Genomic DNA, 20,784 nt, shown 5'->3' with positions numbered 1-20,784 from the left:
ATGTACATATATACACCTGTGACTTTACAATAGAATATCATTATTTTTTTCCATGTTTGTAGCTGATGTGGTCTCTCAGCAACAGGTTTTGGTGAAATCTCCTCAGAATGAACACTGTCTCTTTTTCTCCAGAATGGCAGCAATGAATCAGAACCAGTGAACACAAACAGGATGTTCTCTTCTCAGTTTTGTGGGGAATCTGGTGGTCAGCCAAGGTTTGCTGATGGCATTATCTTGTTGAAGCCGGGGTCCTGCAGAAACTCATTCTTCTGACGTGTCTCTGGCTGCCAGCTAGAAAACCTCTGTCTCCCAGATGTCCAGATCACGTCAGACCGGGTAGCACATCAGCAGCCAGAACACAGTGTATTGGGTGGTGTTGTAGTGAGTTGGATTGCTTATGCCACCTCATCTACCCCCTTCACTGGATCTGCAGTAGAAAACCTAATTAACGCTAAAACTTCTTCCATAGTGGGTCATGGGGGAGTTGGTGCCTATCTCCAGCAGTTTACGGGTGGGAGGCGGGGTTCACCCTGGACAGGTCGCCAGTCCATCGCAGGGCAACACAGGCACACACAGGACAAACAACCACGCACACACTCATTCACGTCTAAGGGCAATTTAGAGAAACCAACTGACCTACCAGTCATGTTTTTGGACTGTGGGCGGAAGCTGGCGTACTCGACAAAAACAAAGGTTCAAATTAAATAATTTTTTCAATCTGAAGCTGTGACTCTGCTCCTGTGGATCATCTACTGTGTTTGATTAGCAGCTGGAACCACAGTGACTTTGATAAAACAGGAAACAGGCACAACTTCGTGGATCTTCACATGAACTTAGTTGAAGTTCAGTGGGCGGGGCCACTTCAACTCAACCAATCACAGAGTTTTCTGCTTCCACAGCAGCTCTGTCTCTGATCTTTACTGCTTCATGTCTCTGTTGTCTTTGTCATCAGTCCAAAGACTCAACAATCAGTGTGTGAATCATCTTTCTTTGGGACAAGCACAACAGAACTGCACCACTCACTGTGTGATGGCTCAATGATTCATGCAGCCAACATCTCCTCAAGCTCATTTTTCAGCTCAGGTAACAGCTTAGCAAGTGGTATCTCTGATTGGCCGTTGATTTAGAGAATACAGACTGATCTTATGTTCAACTAAGTTTGTCCGGCCTGGCTTCAGACTGAAGAGTTCCTCCATCACAAGAGACTGCACCTCCTGACACCTTTCCAATGGCAAATGATGAAGGTCTGGAAGCACAGTTCCAGCAGCTGAAGATGGAAAATACTGCTCCTGAGGTTCTTCTTCATCCACCACTGTGCACGCCCACATTGATGTTGAGTTCTGTGGCTGGTCAATCCACTCCTTCAAAAGATTAACATGGAACACTTGATGGTTCTTCCGACGATCTGGTAAATAAAGCTCATATGTGACTGGGCCCATTTTCTTTGTGACCTCATATGGTCCTTGCCACTTTGCCAGAAGACTGCTCTCAGAGGTTGGCAGCAGTAGAAGAACTTTCTGCCCTTCACAAAAAACTCTTCTTCTTGAAGCTTTGTCATATCTCTGCTTCTGCTGTTGTTGTGCCTGAGCCAGATTATCATTAGCAAGTTCCTGCATCTGTTCCAATTTCTCTCTCATTTTGAGAACATAAGAAAGTTCACTAAACCTCTGCTCTGACACAAAACCCTTCCAAGCCTCTTTCAGAACATCCATTGGGCCTCTGACAGGATGCCCATACAGCAGCTGGAATGGTGAAAACCCAGTAGAGGTTTGTGGAACTTCTCTGTATGCAAATAAGAGAAATGGAAGCCATTGGTCCCAATCTGACCCCACATCATTCACAAACTTCCTAAGCATGGATTTCAAGGTCTTATTAAATCTCTCCACAAGCCCATCAGTCTGTGGATGATAGGGGCTGGTCTTGACCCCTTGAATTCCTAACAAGCTGTACAAGTCTTTAAGTAACTTAGATGTAAAATTGGTGACCTGATCAGTGATAATTTCTTTTGGAATTTCCACTCTAGAAAATAACTGAATAAGACAGTTAACAATCTGGCGAGCCTTTATCTTCTTTAGGGGGAAAGCTTCAGGATATTTTGTGGCATAGTCACAAACTACAAGTATGTACTTATGACCTGCTTTACTTCGTTCTAAAGGCCCAACTATGTCCATTGCAATGCGTGAAAAGGGAATATTAATGATGGGCATAGTGATAAGTGGGGCCCGATCTGCCTTTCTACCTGGAGCCGTTAACTGACACTGTGGACACGCTTTACAGTATTGTACTGTATCACTGAACTGTTGGGGCCAATAAAACCTGGGGGTCATTCTAGAAAATGTTTTACTTTGCCCCAAATGTCCTGCCCAGGGAATAGAATGACTCATTTTCAGGACTGTAGATCTTAAACTCTGTGGGATCACCAACTGATCACCAATCTGGCTGCGGCGATACAACAAATCCCCCTTAACCACAAACACTTCCCTTCTTCCTTCCACTTGAGTTGACTCAGGAACATTCTTAGAAAACAATGGTTCAAGTGTAGGATCTTCTTTCTGTAGCTTAGCAACCTCACTGGAATTAGGAAGAGCCTCAGCCTTTAATGGATCTAATGTGTGCTCAGCCATTTTTGTTCCTCTCACCTTTCCATATCTTCTCTGTCTTTTAGTCTTTTTTGTTTTAACAAAAGTGCTAGAGTCGTCTATAGGAACATCCGCATCTCTAAAAGGCAATTCATCCCAGCTCAAAGCATTAGCCAGTTCCTCCTTAGCTGTTGACCTTGTGACCACCAGTAAACTCTCATCATCTTTAGCCTGACCGGAATGCTTAGCTATTAGCTCTGCCAGTATAGGAATATCTCGGCCCAACACCACTTGATACGGCAATGTTTGAAGTACTCCTACTGAAAGCGTATAAACCTGACCTCCCACTTCAATTGCAACCTCAGCAGTGGGGTAAGACACTTTGTCCCCATGAATACAGCAAATATCAACAGTTGTTCCAGAAAAAATTACATCCTTAGGAAGACTATCTTGTCTAACCAGAGAACGATTGCTTCCTGAATCTAATAGAGCTACACAGGGTTTATCTTCAATAAACACTCCTAATGAAGGTTCATGTAGCAGACTGTCAAATACATTTTTATCATCCTGCCTGACTCGAGTTTGTGTCTCCAAACACATATAGTTTTTACTAATCGACCTCTTTGTACACTGCGCTTTAAGATGACTTGACCACACAAATGACATGATTTACTGGCTTTATGTCTTGCCCCAGATCTGGCAGGATCAGTATTAGACCAGCTTTGTCTTGAGTACTTAACTTTAGAGTCAGTGTCAGAAAATGACATGGTTGATGGCATATAAGATGGGGACTTAACTTGACTGAAATCTGTTAACGGTCGACGAGCTGCTAAGAAAGCTTCGGCCAGTTCTGCTGCTTCCTTGGATGTCTTCGGGTTGCGCTCCTTAACCCATGTCCGAAGATCCGGAGTCAGAACCTTCAAAAACTGTTCCAGGACAATGGCATCTCCAATTGTTCCTTTGTCTTTGTTTCAGGATTCATCCATTTGAGGTATAACTCCTTGATGCGGACCTGCAGTTCTCTTGGGGTTTCCTTCTCTCCAAAAGTACTGGAACGGAACCTCATCCGATAAAAGTCCACACTTATTTCAAACTTCTGCAAGACAGCACATTTCACTTTTGCATAGTTCATAGTGTCATCCATATCCATGGCTATATATGCAGAACGAGCTCTGCCAGTTAGCAGTGGGGCTAGATGAAGAGCCCACTCATCCTGAGGCCATTGACAGGCATGAGCAATTCTTTCAAAGGTAATTAGATAATGTTCAATGTCCTCACCTTCAATGTAGGGATGCATTTTTGGCCCTTTCTAGCCTGGATTTCTCACCAGAGATGAATACTGTGCTCCACTAGATCGAGGAACCGGATCAGAATCAAGCCTGTCTGGATCTTGTGGACTGTGAGATGGTTCAGAATCAGGTCCCCTCCCTGCTGATGTAGATACTGGAACTTCCGATGACTGCTGATGGGTCCCCTGCTGCACCTGCTGTTGAAGTTGAGCAAACTGATGTTGGATGTGCCTCCATCTGTCCTCCTGGCGTTTGTACTCCTGCTCCAGTTTAGCATCACGTTCCGCTTGTTGTTGCATTAAAGATTGCAAAACTCTTGTCAGTTCAGCCACATTCCCTTGTCCATCATCTGAACCACTTACTGCCCCTTGTTGGTCACTGGCATCATGCGATTTTTCTATGTCACATTCTGCAACTGGCCCCCTCTTTGGTCGGGTAGACATCTTATCCACTCCCTCTTACTTGGCCTGGAATCCCATCACTGCCACCAAATGGGGTATATTGTCGCCAAAGTGGCTGAAGAAGGGTAGCAGACTGATGTTCTCCAGTGTAGCAGGTGGTTTATTCACAAAAAGAGCAACCACAAATATGTACAAAAATGACTTAAACTTGAAAGTGACAAAATAAACATAACTATACTCAAACCAACCAAAATTAATGTCACGTGCACACAGCTACACTGACCTGGTCCTCCCTCCTTAACTTCTTCTTCTTCTTGTATTATTTTTGGCAGTTGGCAAATAACTTGAAGATGTGCATTACCGCCACCTACTGGTATGGAGTGTGGTTCTTCATGGTTTTAAATCTTATTTACTATTACAACAATCAAATTTTATTTATTAATTTAGTGCTTTTGAAAAATCTAATTATAATTTGAATATGTTTGCTACCGAAACTTCTTTGCAAAGTATCTCTCAATATAAAATTTTCTTTAATACCTACAAATTCTCTTCTTAAAATTGTTCTTTCTTGTTCATATTTCTGACACTTCAATATTACATGTTCTATTGTTTCCTCCTCTCCACAATAATCACATTTTCCTGTATTATGTTTCTTTATCTTGAACAATGTAGAATTAAGTCCTGTATGTCCTATTCTTAATCTTGTAATTAATCTTTCCTCTTTTCTGCTCCTTCTTCCTGTTCTTACTTCTCCTACTATCTTGTTGATTCTGTAAAACCATCTTCCTTTCTTTTCTTCATCCCACCTTTTTTGCCACTCTTTCCTGATTCTCTGTTTAATTATATTTCTTGCCTCTGACCTACTAATATTTATTATAAAGCTAATGTTGTTTTGTGTTGCCTTCTTTGCCATCCTGTCCACCTTCTCATTCCCTCCAACTCCTACATGTGCTGGTACCCATAAAAACACTAATATTAATCCCATTCTTTGTATTCTAAATAAAGTAAGTTTTATTTCCAACAAAATGTCTGGTCTACCCTCTGAATGATTATGTTTTAAACTTAATAATGCTGAACTTGAATCTGAACAAATGATTGTTTTTAATGGTTTTATATCCTCCACCCACTGCACTGCTAACAATATGACTAATAATTCTCCTGAATATATCGATAATCCATCTGTAATTCTTTTTCCTACTTTTATTTTAAATTCTGGTATTACAAAAGCTACTCCTATTTTTTCATCTGTTTTTTGATGCATCTGTGTAAATCTGGACATAATGATAGTAATTGTTTATATATTCTTGTATTATATTTGAATCTAAAATACATTTCTTATCCTTTTTCTTTTCCATCAACACCATATCCACCACTGCTTCTGGTAACAGCCACGGTGGCACTACTGGCAAAGGCAACATTAAACTTATTTCTTTTTCATATATTTGAAATTTTTCTGCTATATTATTGATAATCCAACCAAAACTCTTAACTTGTTTTTTTTCTTTTTCCCAGCATGGTTTTAAAATATCACGTGTGAGATGATCCGGATTATTGCTTTGTAAGTTTATCCAGTAATTTATTGCTAACTGTTTCCTTCTTAAATCTAATGGCATCTCTCCCATCTCTACCTGAAGTTCTGCTATTGGACTGGTTCTGATTGCTCCTGTACTAATTCTTAAAGCTTGATGTTGTATATTGTCTAATTTTATAAGATGAGTGTTTGCTGCTGATCCATAAATTATACTTCCATAATCAATATTTGATCTAATTAATCCTGTATAAATTATTTTTAATGATGTTTGATCTGCTCCCCAATCAATACCAGCCATACATCTCATAATATTTAATATTTTTTGCATTTATCTGTGATTTTTTTCTATATGTACTTTCCATATAATATTTTCATCAAACCATATACCTAAAAACTTTATATTTTTTACTTGTTCTAAAACTTGACTAACTAGTTTTTATACTATTTTTTCTTTTCTATGTAAACATCATTACTTTTGTTTTTTCCACTGAGAATTTAAATCCCCATTGTTCTAATCTAATAATCTCATCCTGTATTTTCTTTTCAATAAATTTGATATTACGACCCCTTTTCCATATAGCTCCATCATCTGCAAATAGTGAGCAACCGACTTCCTTACTAATATTTTTAAATACATCATTTATCATTATAGAAAACAATAACGGACTTATAATACTTCCTTGAGGAGTACCATTATCTATTATATATTTACCTGACAATTCTTGACCAATTCTTACTTGTATTTTTCTATTTGATAAAAAATCTTTAATCCAGTTAAACATTTTTCCAGTAATACCCATTTTATTTAATTTAATTATTAATCCTTCAACCCACATCATGTCATAAGCTTTTTCTATATCATAAAATACAGCTACTACATTTTCTTTGTTTATTTGTGCTCTCCTAATTTCATATTCTAAACATAATGCAGTCATTTGTGCTTCTCCCTTTTCTAAACCCATTTTGATTTCTAGATATATATCCATTAATATTTAAATAATATGTTAATCTATTATTAATAATTTATTCCATTATTTCACATATATTTGATGTTAATGCGATTGGTCTATAATTTTCTGGTTTTGTGTTATCTTTTCCTGGTTTAACTATTGGAATAATTATTGCTTCCTTCCAGCTCTGTGGCAGCTCTCCCTCCTCCCAGACTTTATTATATAATTATAATATTTTATCATTAAGATGTTCTATCATCGTATAGTAAATTTGATCTTTTCCAGGTGATGTATTTTTTGTTTTCCTGGTTACAAAGTTCAACTCTCCTTGTGTAAATGGTTCATTTATTAATTTATTTGTATCTACATTATTTTGCATTAATTCTTTATATTTCATCTTTGTGATTTCTCTACCTTTCTTTCCCTCTTCACTAATATTATTTGAACTATGAATTTTACTAAATGTTTTAGCTAATATTTCTGCTTTTTCTTTATCTTCCGTTATAGTTATATTATCTATTTTTAATATAGGATATCCATATTCTTTTCTAATTCCCTTCATTCTTTTAATCGTTTTCCAAATTTGATCAATTTTTGTTTCTCTCCCTACGGTATTACAAAAGTTTCTCCAATATTCTCTTTTTGCATGTTTAATGATCTTTCTTACCTTTGCCTGCTTTCTTTTGTACTCAATTAAATTCTGATAAATTGGGTTACTTTTTAACATTTTAAATGCTTTATTTCTCTCCCTCCTTAACTTCTTTCCTGATCTGCTTAAATACCTTCATGCCCTTCCAAACACAATTAATTGAAATGGAATCTTCCATCTTACTGGTATATTCCAACATGAGAAATAATGTCAAATCACTGAAGCTACTTCTATCTAGCAACAACCCTGTGTTTATGGTTTAACAATTATATCCTAACTCTAACACTTCAAAACTAATAAACAAAACCCCAAAGTTAACTTAACACTTTAACAGTTTCTTCTCCCCTCTTCACCTGGTACCTCTTGTGACATCACTTCCCTGAAACCTCCAAATACAGGAAGTTAGGCCACACCTCCTCCTTTAGTTCCTTGAACACAGGTAAGTGGTAAAATCACTAGCTGGAACTAGGTAAATGGAGTTCATCCATTTTACCACACAATGGTTTAACAGTGTGTGAGGTCCTCTAGTGGATGATGTGGAGTACTGCAGGTTCTTGTACAGAGTTCTGGTGTTTCCTGTCACTGTGGGCCTCACAGCACAGTAGTACACAGCAGAATCTGTCACTGCAGCAGAGATGATCTGCAGGTCCATCTGGGTTTTATCATCTCTCACTTTAAAGGAGAAACCAGGAACTGGATCCTGGAGTTTGGTTCCTGTTCCAGTGTGAGAGATCAGGAACTCTGGAGGTTTTCCAGGATATTGTCGATACCAGAAGAAATAATCACCAGCAGCTATCTTGTTGGAGTATCTGTAGGACAGAGTAACAGAGCTGCCTTCTGACCTGAACTCTTCATCTTTGACTGCAGTGAGTCCTTCACAGCTGACTCCTAAAGGAATATGAATATTTAATGTTTTTAAAGATTCACATTTAATAAATGTTTTACTTTAAAAAATATCGTCAAGATTCAATCTGACCTGTTAGAAGTGAAGCAATGAGCAGAGAAAGTCCATAATAGTTCATGTTGAGCAGAGTTGATGTTTATGTGTTGAACTGTGTTGAATGAGGAAGTTTGAGTTTCTTCTAGAGTTCAGTAACATCTCAGCTCCTCCCTGAACATCTCAGCTCCTCTTCCTCCTGGTTAACAGGTTCTCTGCTTCTTCTGACCCAGAATCATCTTCAAAAACAAAACCAACGCTGCTGATGTTCCTTCAAGTTTCCTCTCATTGACACTGACAATCTGAGCTGTATTTAAACTGAATCTGACCAGTCAGAAGTGAGGCGTTCAGTAGCTTAGCTCTAATTATTCCCAGACATCCAACATAATTCACCTGAATAACAGATAAATCTGTTTGTCTAAAAATAATTTGGGCCATTCCAGAACCTCCATTCTCCTTCCATTAATCCATTTTTGTTGATGTTTGCTTAGACTCACATTGGTGTTAAAAAATAAAGTCTGAAGGTTCTGAAAAATGTTATGCAGGCCTGGATGTTTTCTCTAGAACCAAACACTTCTATCTTCCAATTCTGCTCCTTAGTTCAGACACGTGAAGAAGACAACAGACTGTTGTCACTTGTAGAACCCAACCAGAACTTTGGATCTTCCTGTAGCTTCTTCAGTATTGATGTCAGAGTCTTGGGAGCTTTTCTGACTAGTTTCTGTTTTTTGTTTTTTTTCATCATTTTCTAGAGAAAGTAAAATTGTTAAACCTTATTTTTATTCCAGATTTTCTCTAAACAGGAATGGCTATGCTTACTAGGTTCCATGCTGTGGACTTCTTCTGACTGATGCCTAAGATCATTTTTATCCTTTGTAACTTCTCTGCACACTGTGGCTTTATCTAAAGGATGGAAGGTACCAGATCAGCTTTGCTGTTGGTTTATTAGATAGACTGTACTACTGGAGATCAGTGGCACCAGCTTCCCAGTGTTTCTGCAAAGAGAAGCTGGTATAGACAATGGGTTGTTGGAAAGAACTGGTGAAGGGCGGCATGCTGTAGCAGTTGGTAGCACTGCGGCTGTGCAGCATAAAGGTTGTGGGTTTGATTCTGTGAGGGTGGAAAAAAATACTGTCTTTTAATAGTAGAAGGGTGTGAGGACCTGCAGAGAGATGGATGTTGGTTTAGGAGATAAGAAGCAGCATTCAGCTGTTTGACATAATTTGACCTATATTGATAAAGGTTCATGTTAAAGCAGGTTCTGATAAAATGGCTGACGTCAACATTAATCTGAAGTACAGTAGTCAAGTCAAATTTATTTATACAGTGCTTTTCAGCAACAAGGCGCTGGACATAAGGTCAGTACGGATTGACCAGCAGAGATCAAGATTAAGTCGGAGCAGAGATTAAATAATGTTTTATCTCCAGAAAGGAGAGTCTGCCCACCTTCTTTCTGACCAATCAGTCTCCTCATCAGTTTCCACCTCACCTCTCTGTCCCATGTTATCTACTGAATAAAACGTGTGCATTGTAGGAAGCATTGATTCTACTCAGGATGCTGTGAACACTTTAACATGAGCAGTAGGCTAAACAGAGAGGAGGTCCTGGTACCACCGTATCCTCAGCTCCATCAAAACCTCAATGCAGAGAAGTAGTTTCTGTCTGTCTCAGATCAAACTCAACAGTTCTCCCAGCCTGGGCTCCTTCTACATGGAGTTTGCATGTACTCCCCGTGAAGGCGTGGGTTCTGTCCAGATATTCCAGCTTCCTCCCACAGCTCAAAAACCTCCATATTGGTTTAACTGGTCTCAAAGTATGTGTGCATGTGGTCTGTCCTGTGTTGCCCTGTAATGGACTGGTGACCTGTCCAGGGTGGACCTTGCCTCTCACCTAATGAATGATGGAGGTATGTACCCCCCTCCCAGCCTGCATGGATAAGCCGGTATAGATGATGGTTGGATGAACACATCATACCAGCTGTATTTATAGAGGCCTTTAAAACGAGCTGGAACAAACTGCTGCAAACTAGAAACATTCATTAAAAGAAAAGTCATAAAGAAATGTGACATTAGAACGATAGAAAATTAAACAAAATAAAACCAATTACAACAAAAAAGGTCAAACTGAGTTTCTCTGATGCTGAGAGCCAAGAATAAAAACTGGTTTTAAGACGAGTTTAAAAAGTAGGCAGTGAAGGAGCATCTGTGATGTTCAGGGTTAGGTTATTCTACAGTTGAGGAGCAGCAAGATAGAAGGTCCTGCCTCCACTGAGCTCCGTCCTGGACCTTGGTGCCAGCTGTTAGGCCAACCTGAGGGACCAAGAAGGTAAGAAGGGATAAGGAGGTTCAATTAACTCTAACATAACAGGCAACATCTTCTGCTGTAACTGATGACAGGTATGATCTTCAGAAGACTGAAAGCTGAAATTCAATCAAAAGATGCTTCAACAAAGTATTAGTTTGGCCATTTCCAACAAGGTTATTGCTGCAGTTTTAGTTTAAGTTGTTTACCTCTTAACTGCTTCATGTTTATTTATATAAAAACTTCTCTTGGTTTTAGATTCTGGTATAAAAATGAATTTTAGTTCAGTTTATTTATAAAGTGTCAATTCAACCGAATAATACAGATTCCAAGTCAAGTACGTCCATTTCAACTGATTTTAGTAGATTCTATCTAATTTCACCATATCATCATCAAGCTGTTGTTTCTGAAATGATTCTTTTCTCTGTTCAGGTTTTATCTCCACAAGAACAATGAGACTGAATCCTGACAACCATGGAAGTGTGAGGTCCACTAGTGGATGATGTGGAGTACTGCAGGTTCTTGTACAGAGTTCTGGTGTTTCCTGTCACTGTGGGCTTCACAGCACAGTAGTACACAGCAGAATCTGTCAATGCAGCAGAGGAGATCAGCAGGTCCATCTGCGTTTTGGTCACCTGAATCTTCAGTTTGGAAACTTTTTTAATTCCTTCAACTCCTGAAGCAGAGTGGGAGATCAGCAACTCTGGAGGTTCTCCTGGATACTGACGGTACCAGAAAAAATAATCATTGCTCAGTACTTGTCTGGATAAACTGTAGGACAGAGTAACAGAGCTCCTCTCTAAGCTGGACTCTTGATTTTTCATTGGGGTGAGTTGATCACATCTGACACCTGTTGGAGGAGAAATCTGTTACCTATCAAATGAATCCAGTTTAACTTCAGAACAAACATCTATAAAACATCTAGATTCAATCTGACCTGTTAGAAGTGAGGCGATGAGCAGAGAAAGTCCATAATAGTTCATGTTGAGCAGAGTTGATGTTTATGTGTTGAACTGTGTTGAATGAGGAAGTTTGAGTTTCTTCTAGAGTTCAGTAACATCTCAGCTCCTCCCTGAACATCTCAGTTCCTCTTCCTCCTGGTTAACAGGTTCTCAGCTTCTTCTGCTTTCTTTGGATTATATTCTTCACCACAACAGATTCAGGAAAGAAATGTTGAAAATATGTCTTCATGTTGATGTTGAACATTTTGTTTCCATACTTGTCAGAATGGTCCTGGTGTGTTGGCGGTCCAGAGGTTACTGGGCTGTTTACCTGGTACCACTGCTGACACTTAATGATACAACTATAGGTTCCTGAAGCTAGAACCAGGAGGGACACCATGATTTCTCTTAGAACATCTAGTGCAGATTTATCAACAGTGGCTACATTAGACCCATACATCTCTTCTTCTGCAGCTTTTTGCTCTGTGTTAGAGTTGTCATGGAGTCTTTTCTAAAGAATTACAGTTTGTTTCTCGTCACTTTGTTTTTTAACTCGTCAAAACTTAAAGAGAAGGATTTTAGCTCCACAAGCTGCAATGTTAGCTTTGTATTGATTTACAGCAAATCTCTTTCTCTTGTCACTGAATATCTGCTAAACTCATCTTAAACAGCTGTTCCTCATTTTGCTTTTTTAGGTCACATTCTGTTAATGAGGAAAATACTTTTGAGTATAAAGGTTTTTAAAATGGTTTGAACTCAATGAACCACAATGGCCGGAGTGGGTCAAACCCAAACACAATTTAACTATTTACTAATTATAAACCAGCCGGAAGGCTGAAAGAAAAGAAAAATGACTCATCAACTTTCTGAATTACAAGCAGGTAGGGGGCGCTGTAGTTAATAACATCCTAAACCAGCTGATCACATATAAAATAAGCTGTTCAGACACACAAACATCCCCCCCCAAAAACACACAGAACAAACCACCATGAACCAGTGGGTTTGGTTCTGACATTTATTGACGGTCCTACAGAGAACCAGCGTCTGCAGAAGGAGGGAGCAGACAGAGAGCAGCGGCCCGTAATCAGACTGTCTGCATCGGGTCAAATGGGAGGAAGACCTGCTGAATCCTGTGGAGCACGAAGATCCAACATCCAACATAAAACTGACTTCTTAAATTATCAGAAGCTTTTTCATGCAGTTAGTCACAAATTTGTTTTTGATACAGTTTGAGTGTCAAGGTGTCATGCGTTGTTTCATCGCTAGAGGTCAGCAAAGCGCTGTGTTCTGGTCTTGATTTTCTTCAGGATTTTATGGAAAAAAGTCAAATAAAATAAAATATTTGTTCTCTAGAATTCATGAGCTGAAGGAGCTTTGGATGCCTTAACATTAACTACCTTCAATCAGATATTAAACAGTAACTGGATCAAAAGATTTCTAACAAAAACTCTATGTGGAATATTTTCCCAAATCTTCTGTTTGGTAAACTGGGAAGTCTAAATTATTTGCTGCTTCCAGTCAAATTAGCCAAGTTTCATCAGCAGGTTTATTTCTGTTGGTCTCTTCTATATAAACTCAACTACTCTCCTCATCATATGGAACAATGTTTCCATACTACATGAAAACTAGTCGCTATATTTACATGATTTAGTGGATTCATTTATTAATCTGGTAAACCAGCTACTTGACAGTAATGGTGAATGGTACAACTAGAAGCTTTTTATGAACAACTATCACATAGATACAGTCTGTTCCTCATGGTATACTTTCTTTAACACAAAACATACATGTTGAACAATTATACTTTTACATAATAATGCAAGAAATCCACCAAGACGTTTATCAGAGCTCAGTTAGATGTTAACTTCTCCCATATGCACACATAGATGGTTTATAGAAGCAACAAACAGTGGAACACCATCTTGTTATTGCCTTATAAATATATACTTACTAATGGGATCAAAGGGTTTTTATTTAAACTGGTACATAGATATAATCCAGTAAAGATCATGTTTGTCGTTTCTTCAGTAACAACTGCTCTGTTAGTGAAAGTATTGAACGTTTATTTGTGAAATGTTCTCCTCTGGAAATATTTTACAAAGAAAACTGGAAAAATATACATTTAAAGGTTCAAATATTGCTTGTCTTTAACAATTCAACCTTTTCTTCAGATGAAATATATAAAATCAATCTAATTCTAATACTATAAGCAGAGCTCTTTACTATATTGTTCACTATTATTGTCTTCAGTTAGCTGTGCTCACAGACCCTGTTTTCTATGTACTTCAATGTACTTCAATGTACTTCAATGTACTTTAATGTACTTCAATGTACTTCAATGTACTTTAATGTACTTCAATGTACTTCAATGTACTTTAATGTACTTCTGCACTGCTGTACAACTGTTAAGAATGAATAAAAAGGAATAAGAAGTCAAAAGAGGACACCTGTATTAACTGTTGGAAGTTAGCGGCTGTGGACAAGCGGTGAAGGCACGGAGAGCCTTGAAGTCGGCGGAAGTTGAACCTGTTTTCAATAGGAGCTTAAACTTTTGGCAGATTGCAAAACTGTACCTTAAATGTAGCTTTATGGTATCCAGATCAGGTGGAAATGGAGTAGATGTCAAGATCTGCTAGAAGGAAAAGAGCAATGAGGTCAAGACAGGAAAGAGAGAGAAGTTGTTCAGATAGAGAGGTGAGAGAGGAGGCCGGCAAGAAGTCAAAAACAAATGCAAGCTAGAAAAAGCAAATGCAGGCAGAGCAAGAAAATGAGGAGGTTTGGAAATTTATGGTCAAGTTTAATCAAGATGGAGGGCATTTCCATCTTGATTAAACTGATCAAAAGCACTGAGAAGGAAACTGGAAGAATCAAGCTAGCCAGGCTAATGAACAGAAAACTATTAATTCATGCTGTAATTAAACAACAACAGGAAAGAATTCTATAAATAATAACTACTATAGGTGAAAGAATCAAAGCTTATATTCCTGGTGCAGCTTCAAGACTAAGAGGTGTCTTTTCAGGAGTCCCTCTTGATATGATTGATGATATCAAACAAGAAATCCAAGGAGAAAGAGTAACTGAAGCAACAAGGGTCAAACACAGGAGATGGGCAAGAATTTAAAAATGTTGTTCCGGAATCAGTGCTGATTGGCTACGTTAAGTTCAGAGTGAGAGAATATATTCCAAATCCAATTAGGTGTTTTATTTATCAAAGAGTGGGATGTGTAGCAAAGGGAAAGTAAGGTGTGCAAGATGTGGAGGTTCGTGCAAATGTGGAAAGTGTGACAAGGATGCCAAAGTAAAGTGCTGTAACTGTGGAGGAGAGTGTAGTGCAGCATATGGTGGGTCTATAGTCCATAGGGAAGCCAGAGAAGCTCAAATATTTAAAATAACGGAGAGGGTTTCATATGCTAAGGCATTAAAGAGAATTAGACAAGAAGGCACAATTCAATTCCATTCAGTTTATTTCTATAGTAACAACTCACAACACATGTCGTCTCAAGGCTCTTTACAAAGTCAATTCAATTGAATCATCCAGATTTAAAGTCAGGTTCATACATTCCAATTAATCCAAACCATTGAACAGTTCAGTCAGATTCAGTTATTTATTCAAATTGGATAAAAAGTTTTTCTATCTAAGGAAACCCAGCAGATTGCATCCAGTCAGTGACTTGCAGCATTCACTCCTCCTGGATGACCATGTAGAGACAGTGGACAGTCACTGGTGTTGACTTTGCAGCAATCCCTCATACTGAGCATGCATGTAGCGACAGTGGAGAGGAAAAACTCCCTATCAGGAGCCTGATAACTAAAGGATCTGCCTCCCATTCTACTTCTAGAGACTCTAGGAACCACTTTGTTCTCAGACTGCAGGTTTACTGCTATGGTAGCAGCATGAAGATGATGATGCCAGGCATCATCATCTTCATGGTGTGGTCAGGTGCCATTGCAGGTCATCTAGCATGCAGACCACACTGATATAAACGGTTTTGAATGGTCTGACGTGACACTTGAAGCCTCGCAATGGCGAGTTACTGTTGATCAATTGTTAGGTGTCATCTTGGAGTGATGAGGATGACTGTTTAAATACCAATTCTGATTTGTTGTGAACTCGGGATGCTTATTTTATTCAATATTTAATTTAGGTGTGGCCAATCAATCGGTACACCACTAATTTAATTAAATATCCCTTTAGTCTGTCAAGTGTTGTCCTGGGAATACCAGCCCAATATGGAGGTGGTATTAGGTAAATAGATAAATGAGTGAATCAAGCACTGGCATTACTGAACAGCAAACTCTACACGCATATGGAATAAATTCACAAATTATAAACTTCTCCTTTTAAAATATAAGAATTTATTAACAGAAACATTTCAACTCCACGTTGAACATTGAGGGAATTGGACCAAAACAACCTGCCTCTCACTCTGGACTTAAAGGCTGGACCCACATATTTATGTCTGTCAGTCTTTCAACCTTGTTTAATGGACTTTAAGGACAGGCTGTGTTGTCACGAGGGACTTCAGCTGTTGTTATTATGTAGTGCACATTGTTTGGCATTTTTTCCTCTTTGCAAATCATATTCTCTTGAACAATGTTTGTAGGAAATGGATTGGTGCAGTGAAGACTGAGCCCAGAGAAGAGGACTATGTTCTGACAAAGGCTGACAATAGTTTTTTGCACTTTTGATTTTGCTTGCACAGATAAGATTTATTGAAATTTGACTTATCCAGAAAGGTTGTTGGTTCTTACTTAAAATAATGTAATGTTGAAGTTTTTTGTTAAAAGTTTTGTTTTAACAACTGTCTGTTATGTCGATCTGGCTTCTAATGAACAGAGGTTATGTATGTAGTTATTTGTACAAATTGCTTAATTTAATTTGCATTTTTTGTGAGAATTCTGAGTCACGGGAGGAAAAATGTTATAAATGCATTTGACATGTTATACATAATGCAAGTATTACATCAATTTTCTTTTACATCTGCATTTGGCCGCAGACTGATTTGATAAAAGGTATGCACAATAATGCAGTATTTTCCTTCTATTACATAGGGAACGCCAAAGTCTCTGTAAGTAGGACTAGAGGAAAAATATCAGCATCTGTATCAGTTATCAACCAAATGAGTAGTAAAATATCAACATATCGGATAAAAGCCAAAAATCCTATATCGTGCATTCCTAAAATGATGCAATGTTATTATTCAGTGTCACTGTGGTTGAGAACCACAGAGGAACCTCGAAATGAGAACAAATCAGTTTTAGATCTGATTGTTCTAAAATTAATCTTAGAATGAACAAAGAACAATAATTGGTGTCTTCAAACAACCAGTCACAATTTACATCAGAAGAGTAGATAAAATATTATTTTAATAAAGTAATATTTTAAAGAATGTTTTTTCTGAATTAGAAATGTAACTAGCTGTTCTTATTTAATAAAATAATATTTAAGGAAATTATTTTCTGGATTGGGAAACAATAACCTTTCTGGATAACTGATCTTAATGTTGTTAACTAGCCATCACATGGAGTAATGGACTAAAATGGCGGAGAGGAAAGTCTGTGGACTCTCATAAGATAGTGACAAGTCGAATGTAAATATTTGACCTGCCTGGCGCTAGCATTAGCCGTTAGCAGTTTTAACTAACAAAGGAAAGCCTGGAGTTTGTTCATCACTTTTTTAAAGTCAAACCTGTACATTGAACTACCAATAATATACAAATTAATGTGCATATGAGCCCTGGTGACGTTAGAGCCAATCTGTGTTTAAAACCATCTTTTAAATAAAGTTTGTATCTTCAAAACCAAGCCGATCTACCTTGTAATCTCGGGGTCTGTGGCCGGTTAGCACTCAAATGGTTTAGCTTTTGGCGCCACAAACAAAGCAAAACACCATGAAATAAACCATATTTAGAATATTTTATCCCGACCAATCACCACCTCTTACCTGAACCATTCTGAGGCAGGAGGTCCAAAGGGCACTGGTTTGGATGGCAGAGTTGGCCAGTTAGCTACGTGGTGGGAATGAACAAAGAAACGTTGCAGCTAAGCTCAGTTGTAGCTATGTAGCCACATAGCTACAACTGAGAGTAGCTCCAAGAAGAAGACATACGATATCGTTATTCCTGCTGTCTCCTCTTCAGCAGGGAGGAAAGAGGCCGGCTTAATAAACCTGATTAGAGACAACTTCTTCTGGAAACTCTCTGGCTCAGATGCTTTTCCGCAGAAGCTCCGAAAGTTTCAAGACACATTTGTGTTAATTACCCCTTTTAGCATCAATGCTGGATTATTTGGACAGCAGGTCATACTCAACTTAGGTTGCTCTTCATTAGGGGGTACTTGAACGTCAGATCAGTCAACTCTGGATACAAGTTTGAAGAATTAGTCCAGCTTGCCAGCAAGTCAGACATTCACGTGCGTTTCCTCTCCTGTCCACCTCTCTGGGCGAGTGGCGTAGCAGAGAACAAAGTGTTGTTGATAGTGGCTGCATGACATCACAAGGACTCCTCTTATCTGTGCTGGGCTAGACGTAGGTTAGTGTGGTATTTAAAAAGCTGCGGAGGTTCCTACCTGTATCTGTTTGTGCACAGTTCAGAGTCCATGTTTTATCCAGGGCTGGGGTCCAACAGGTTGAACCAGGAAACGTATTGGTCCATTCATGGATCAAATACCTGTTGATGAATTTTGCCGTTAAGCTCCTTGTTAGAGAACAGCAACTTGTACAAAAAGTACTGAAACATTAAACAGTTGGACATGTTCATTCAGAAGGTCAGAGAAGGCCACACTAAGTTCACCTGTAAAGGTCATAGTGCATTTTTGTTTCCCTATCCCTATCTTTTTGTGAGATGTGTGTTTATGTTTTCACTGTTTAGCGTTTTAATGTTAGCAAAGCTAATAGTTAGCACAATATAGGTTAGTAAAGCAAACTTTTTGGTTAACTGTGCCCATCAATGACCATTACAATATATTTAATGGTGTTTCCTCAGTATGTAATATGATCTGCCCATGAGTGTCTTCTTTCTGCTCTTTCTAATCTGTTGCTACACATCAGAGAGGCGAAAAGTCCGACTTTCCAGATTTTCCTCAACTTTTGGTTTCAATCAGCTCTCTACAGTCTACAGTACGTCTTTCTGGTAGATGGAAAAACCGCTGCACAGCTGTATGTTGCCATGTTGTGTGCAGTGTCATAGTACTGATCATTTGTATCCTTTCTGATACAGGATCATGCAGAAAAGTCCTGGGAGGAGGAGATCCCTATATACACGACCCTCCCTTGGTTCTCTTTCTCCCCGTTCCAGTGGCGGTGATGTGATGTGTTGGTGTGGTTGTGGGAGGTGTGGTGGGGGACGCCGGCCCCGGGTGCTTGCCACTGGCCAGGGACCTCTTGCCAGGTGAGTTTGTGCCATCTTGGTGTGAGGTCGGGGGTTCTGTTGTGAGCGTGATGCTTGGTGGTGTCTGCCCTGCTGCGCCTGGGGTGGCAGTGCGGGGCGTTGCTGTGTCCTGGTTGGGGTGGCACTGTGGGGAAATTCATCTTTGAGGCTCATGGGGTTGAAATCTGAATTCATTGGAAGGTTGGGACTGTTTCATTCTGTGGCGGCTTTGGTTAGTGGGCTGGTTTGGACCATGTAGACCCTTCTTTTGTACATGGCCCCCTCTCCGGATGAGGATGGAGGTTGTTGAGGACTGGGATGGGGGTGGGGGGGTCGGGGCTCGAGCCAGGGTTGCTCGAGTTCGGGCAGTGCTGGCACTAGTCTCGGCTGGTTCTGGGGTGGTCTGCCTGTCTCCACCCCCGGAGGGAAAGGGACCACCTCCTCGGTCCGGGGGCCGGTTGCCCCTAAGGTGTATCGCCAGCTGGACCTGGGAGTATAGAGTATGTATGGGGAGTGTGAGTGAGTGTCCATTGTTGTTTGTTTTACATTGGGTGCGTGGGTGTGAGTGTTTTTATGTGTACGCATGAGGGTGGGAATGTGTGATTGTGACTGTGTGTGCCTGTTTTTTGTGTCAGGTTGGGTCTTGGACTGCTCCCTCTCCTGGATCTGTCAAGTTGAAACTGAAGTCAGAGACTAATCAAACATGTAAAACAGTAAGAACGTGTTCTCTGTCAGAGGGTCAGTGTGATGTTGCTTCAGATCAAAATGTGGTAGAAGGTGACATCTCTGGTAAAACCTTTAAAGAGTCCTCAATGAGCCATCTTCACAGAATAAACAAAGGTGAGAAGCCATTTCCCTGCGCAGAATGTGAGAAATGTTTCAGGAAAAGAGACACTTTGATGCTGCACATGGGGAATCATTCAGAGTAAAGGTTTGTTTGTAAAACTTGTGGGAAGACTTTTAATGTACAGCAGAAGCTGATGTGTCACATGAGAACTCATTCAGCTGTAAAGTCTCATGCCTGCATCATACGTGGGAAACATTTCAGCTGTAAGAGTTTCTTGCTCCATCACAAGAAAAACCACATTCCTGTGATGTGTGTGGGAAGAGTTTCAGTCAGAAGGGTGCACTGCGAGGTCACCTGACGATTCACCCAGGTGAAAAACCAAATTCTTTAGAAACATGCAAAAGAAATTTCTGTCGATTAGATAATTTGATCGCCCACATGAGAACTCACACCGGGGTTAAACTGTATTCCTGTAGAATCTGTGAGAAAAGTTTCAGTCGCAGGAATTACCTGAAGCTTCACATGGAAATTCAAGCTGAAAATAAACTATATACTTGTGGGACCTGTGGGAAATGTTTTGGTCAGGCGACTAACCTTCACTTTCACATCAGAACTCATAGATGAGATTGATTATTTTCCATCCTGGTGGAACTCAATGTGTGTCACTAATATGAGTGAACCACAGATGAGAGGACCAGCTGTTCCTCAGCGATCTGAAATACTCTGAATAGATCCATATTCTGACTTGTTCTGGTTTGTCATTGCTTTGCTCATTAGTTATTTAGAGTTTGTATTATTGTGTGATTTTTCATTTGAAGAAGGTTTTGTAATTATCCATCATCCCAAATGTTTTTAAAAGCAGCACAATACCAGTTGGTAGGTGACGTAAAATCACAGCATCCGTGGATACTGAGGTCAGGAAATGTAGGTACCTCTCTCTGGACAGGGCTGGGTTTGGTACCAGGAGAACATTATGTCAAGTGTAAAGTTTGGTGTAGGGAGCATTATGGTGTGATTGTTTTTGGCAGTTTTGTTCACCCCCTTGGGTCCAG

General features: G+C 39.4%; 2 gene segments (V, D, J or C); both read right to left on the bottom strand.

Moving 5' to 3' along the window:
• Positions 1 to 839: 839 nt before the first annotated feature.
• Positions 840 to 10,777, bottom strand: LOC124869332. The segment is given in 3 exon segments: positions 840 to 973; positions 7,901 to 8,287; positions 8,376 to 10,777. Coding segments are annotated over 3 exon segments (438 nt in total).
• Positions 10,778 to 10,910: 133 nt separating this feature from the next.
• LOC124869325 overlaps positions 10,911 to 20,784 on the bottom strand; it is a 57,155-nt gene continuing 47,281 nt past the window's right edge. The window contains 1 exon segment of the V gene segment in view: positions 10,911 to 11,487. Within this exon segment, the coding sequence occupies positions 11,066 to 11,487 (422 nt within the window).

The sequence above is a fragment of the Girardinichthys multiradiatus genome, chromosome 6, assembly GCF_021462225.1.
Source record: "Girardinichthys multiradiatus isolate DD_20200921_A chromosome 6, DD_fGirMul_XY1, whole genome shotgun sequence".
Taxonomy (NCBI): domain Eukaryota; kingdom Metazoa; phylum Chordata; class Actinopteri; order Cyprinodontiformes; family Goodeidae; genus Girardinichthys; species Girardinichthys multiradiatus.
Note: the sequence above shows the minus strand (reverse complement) of the source record. Positions and strands in the feature narration are given on the sequence as shown.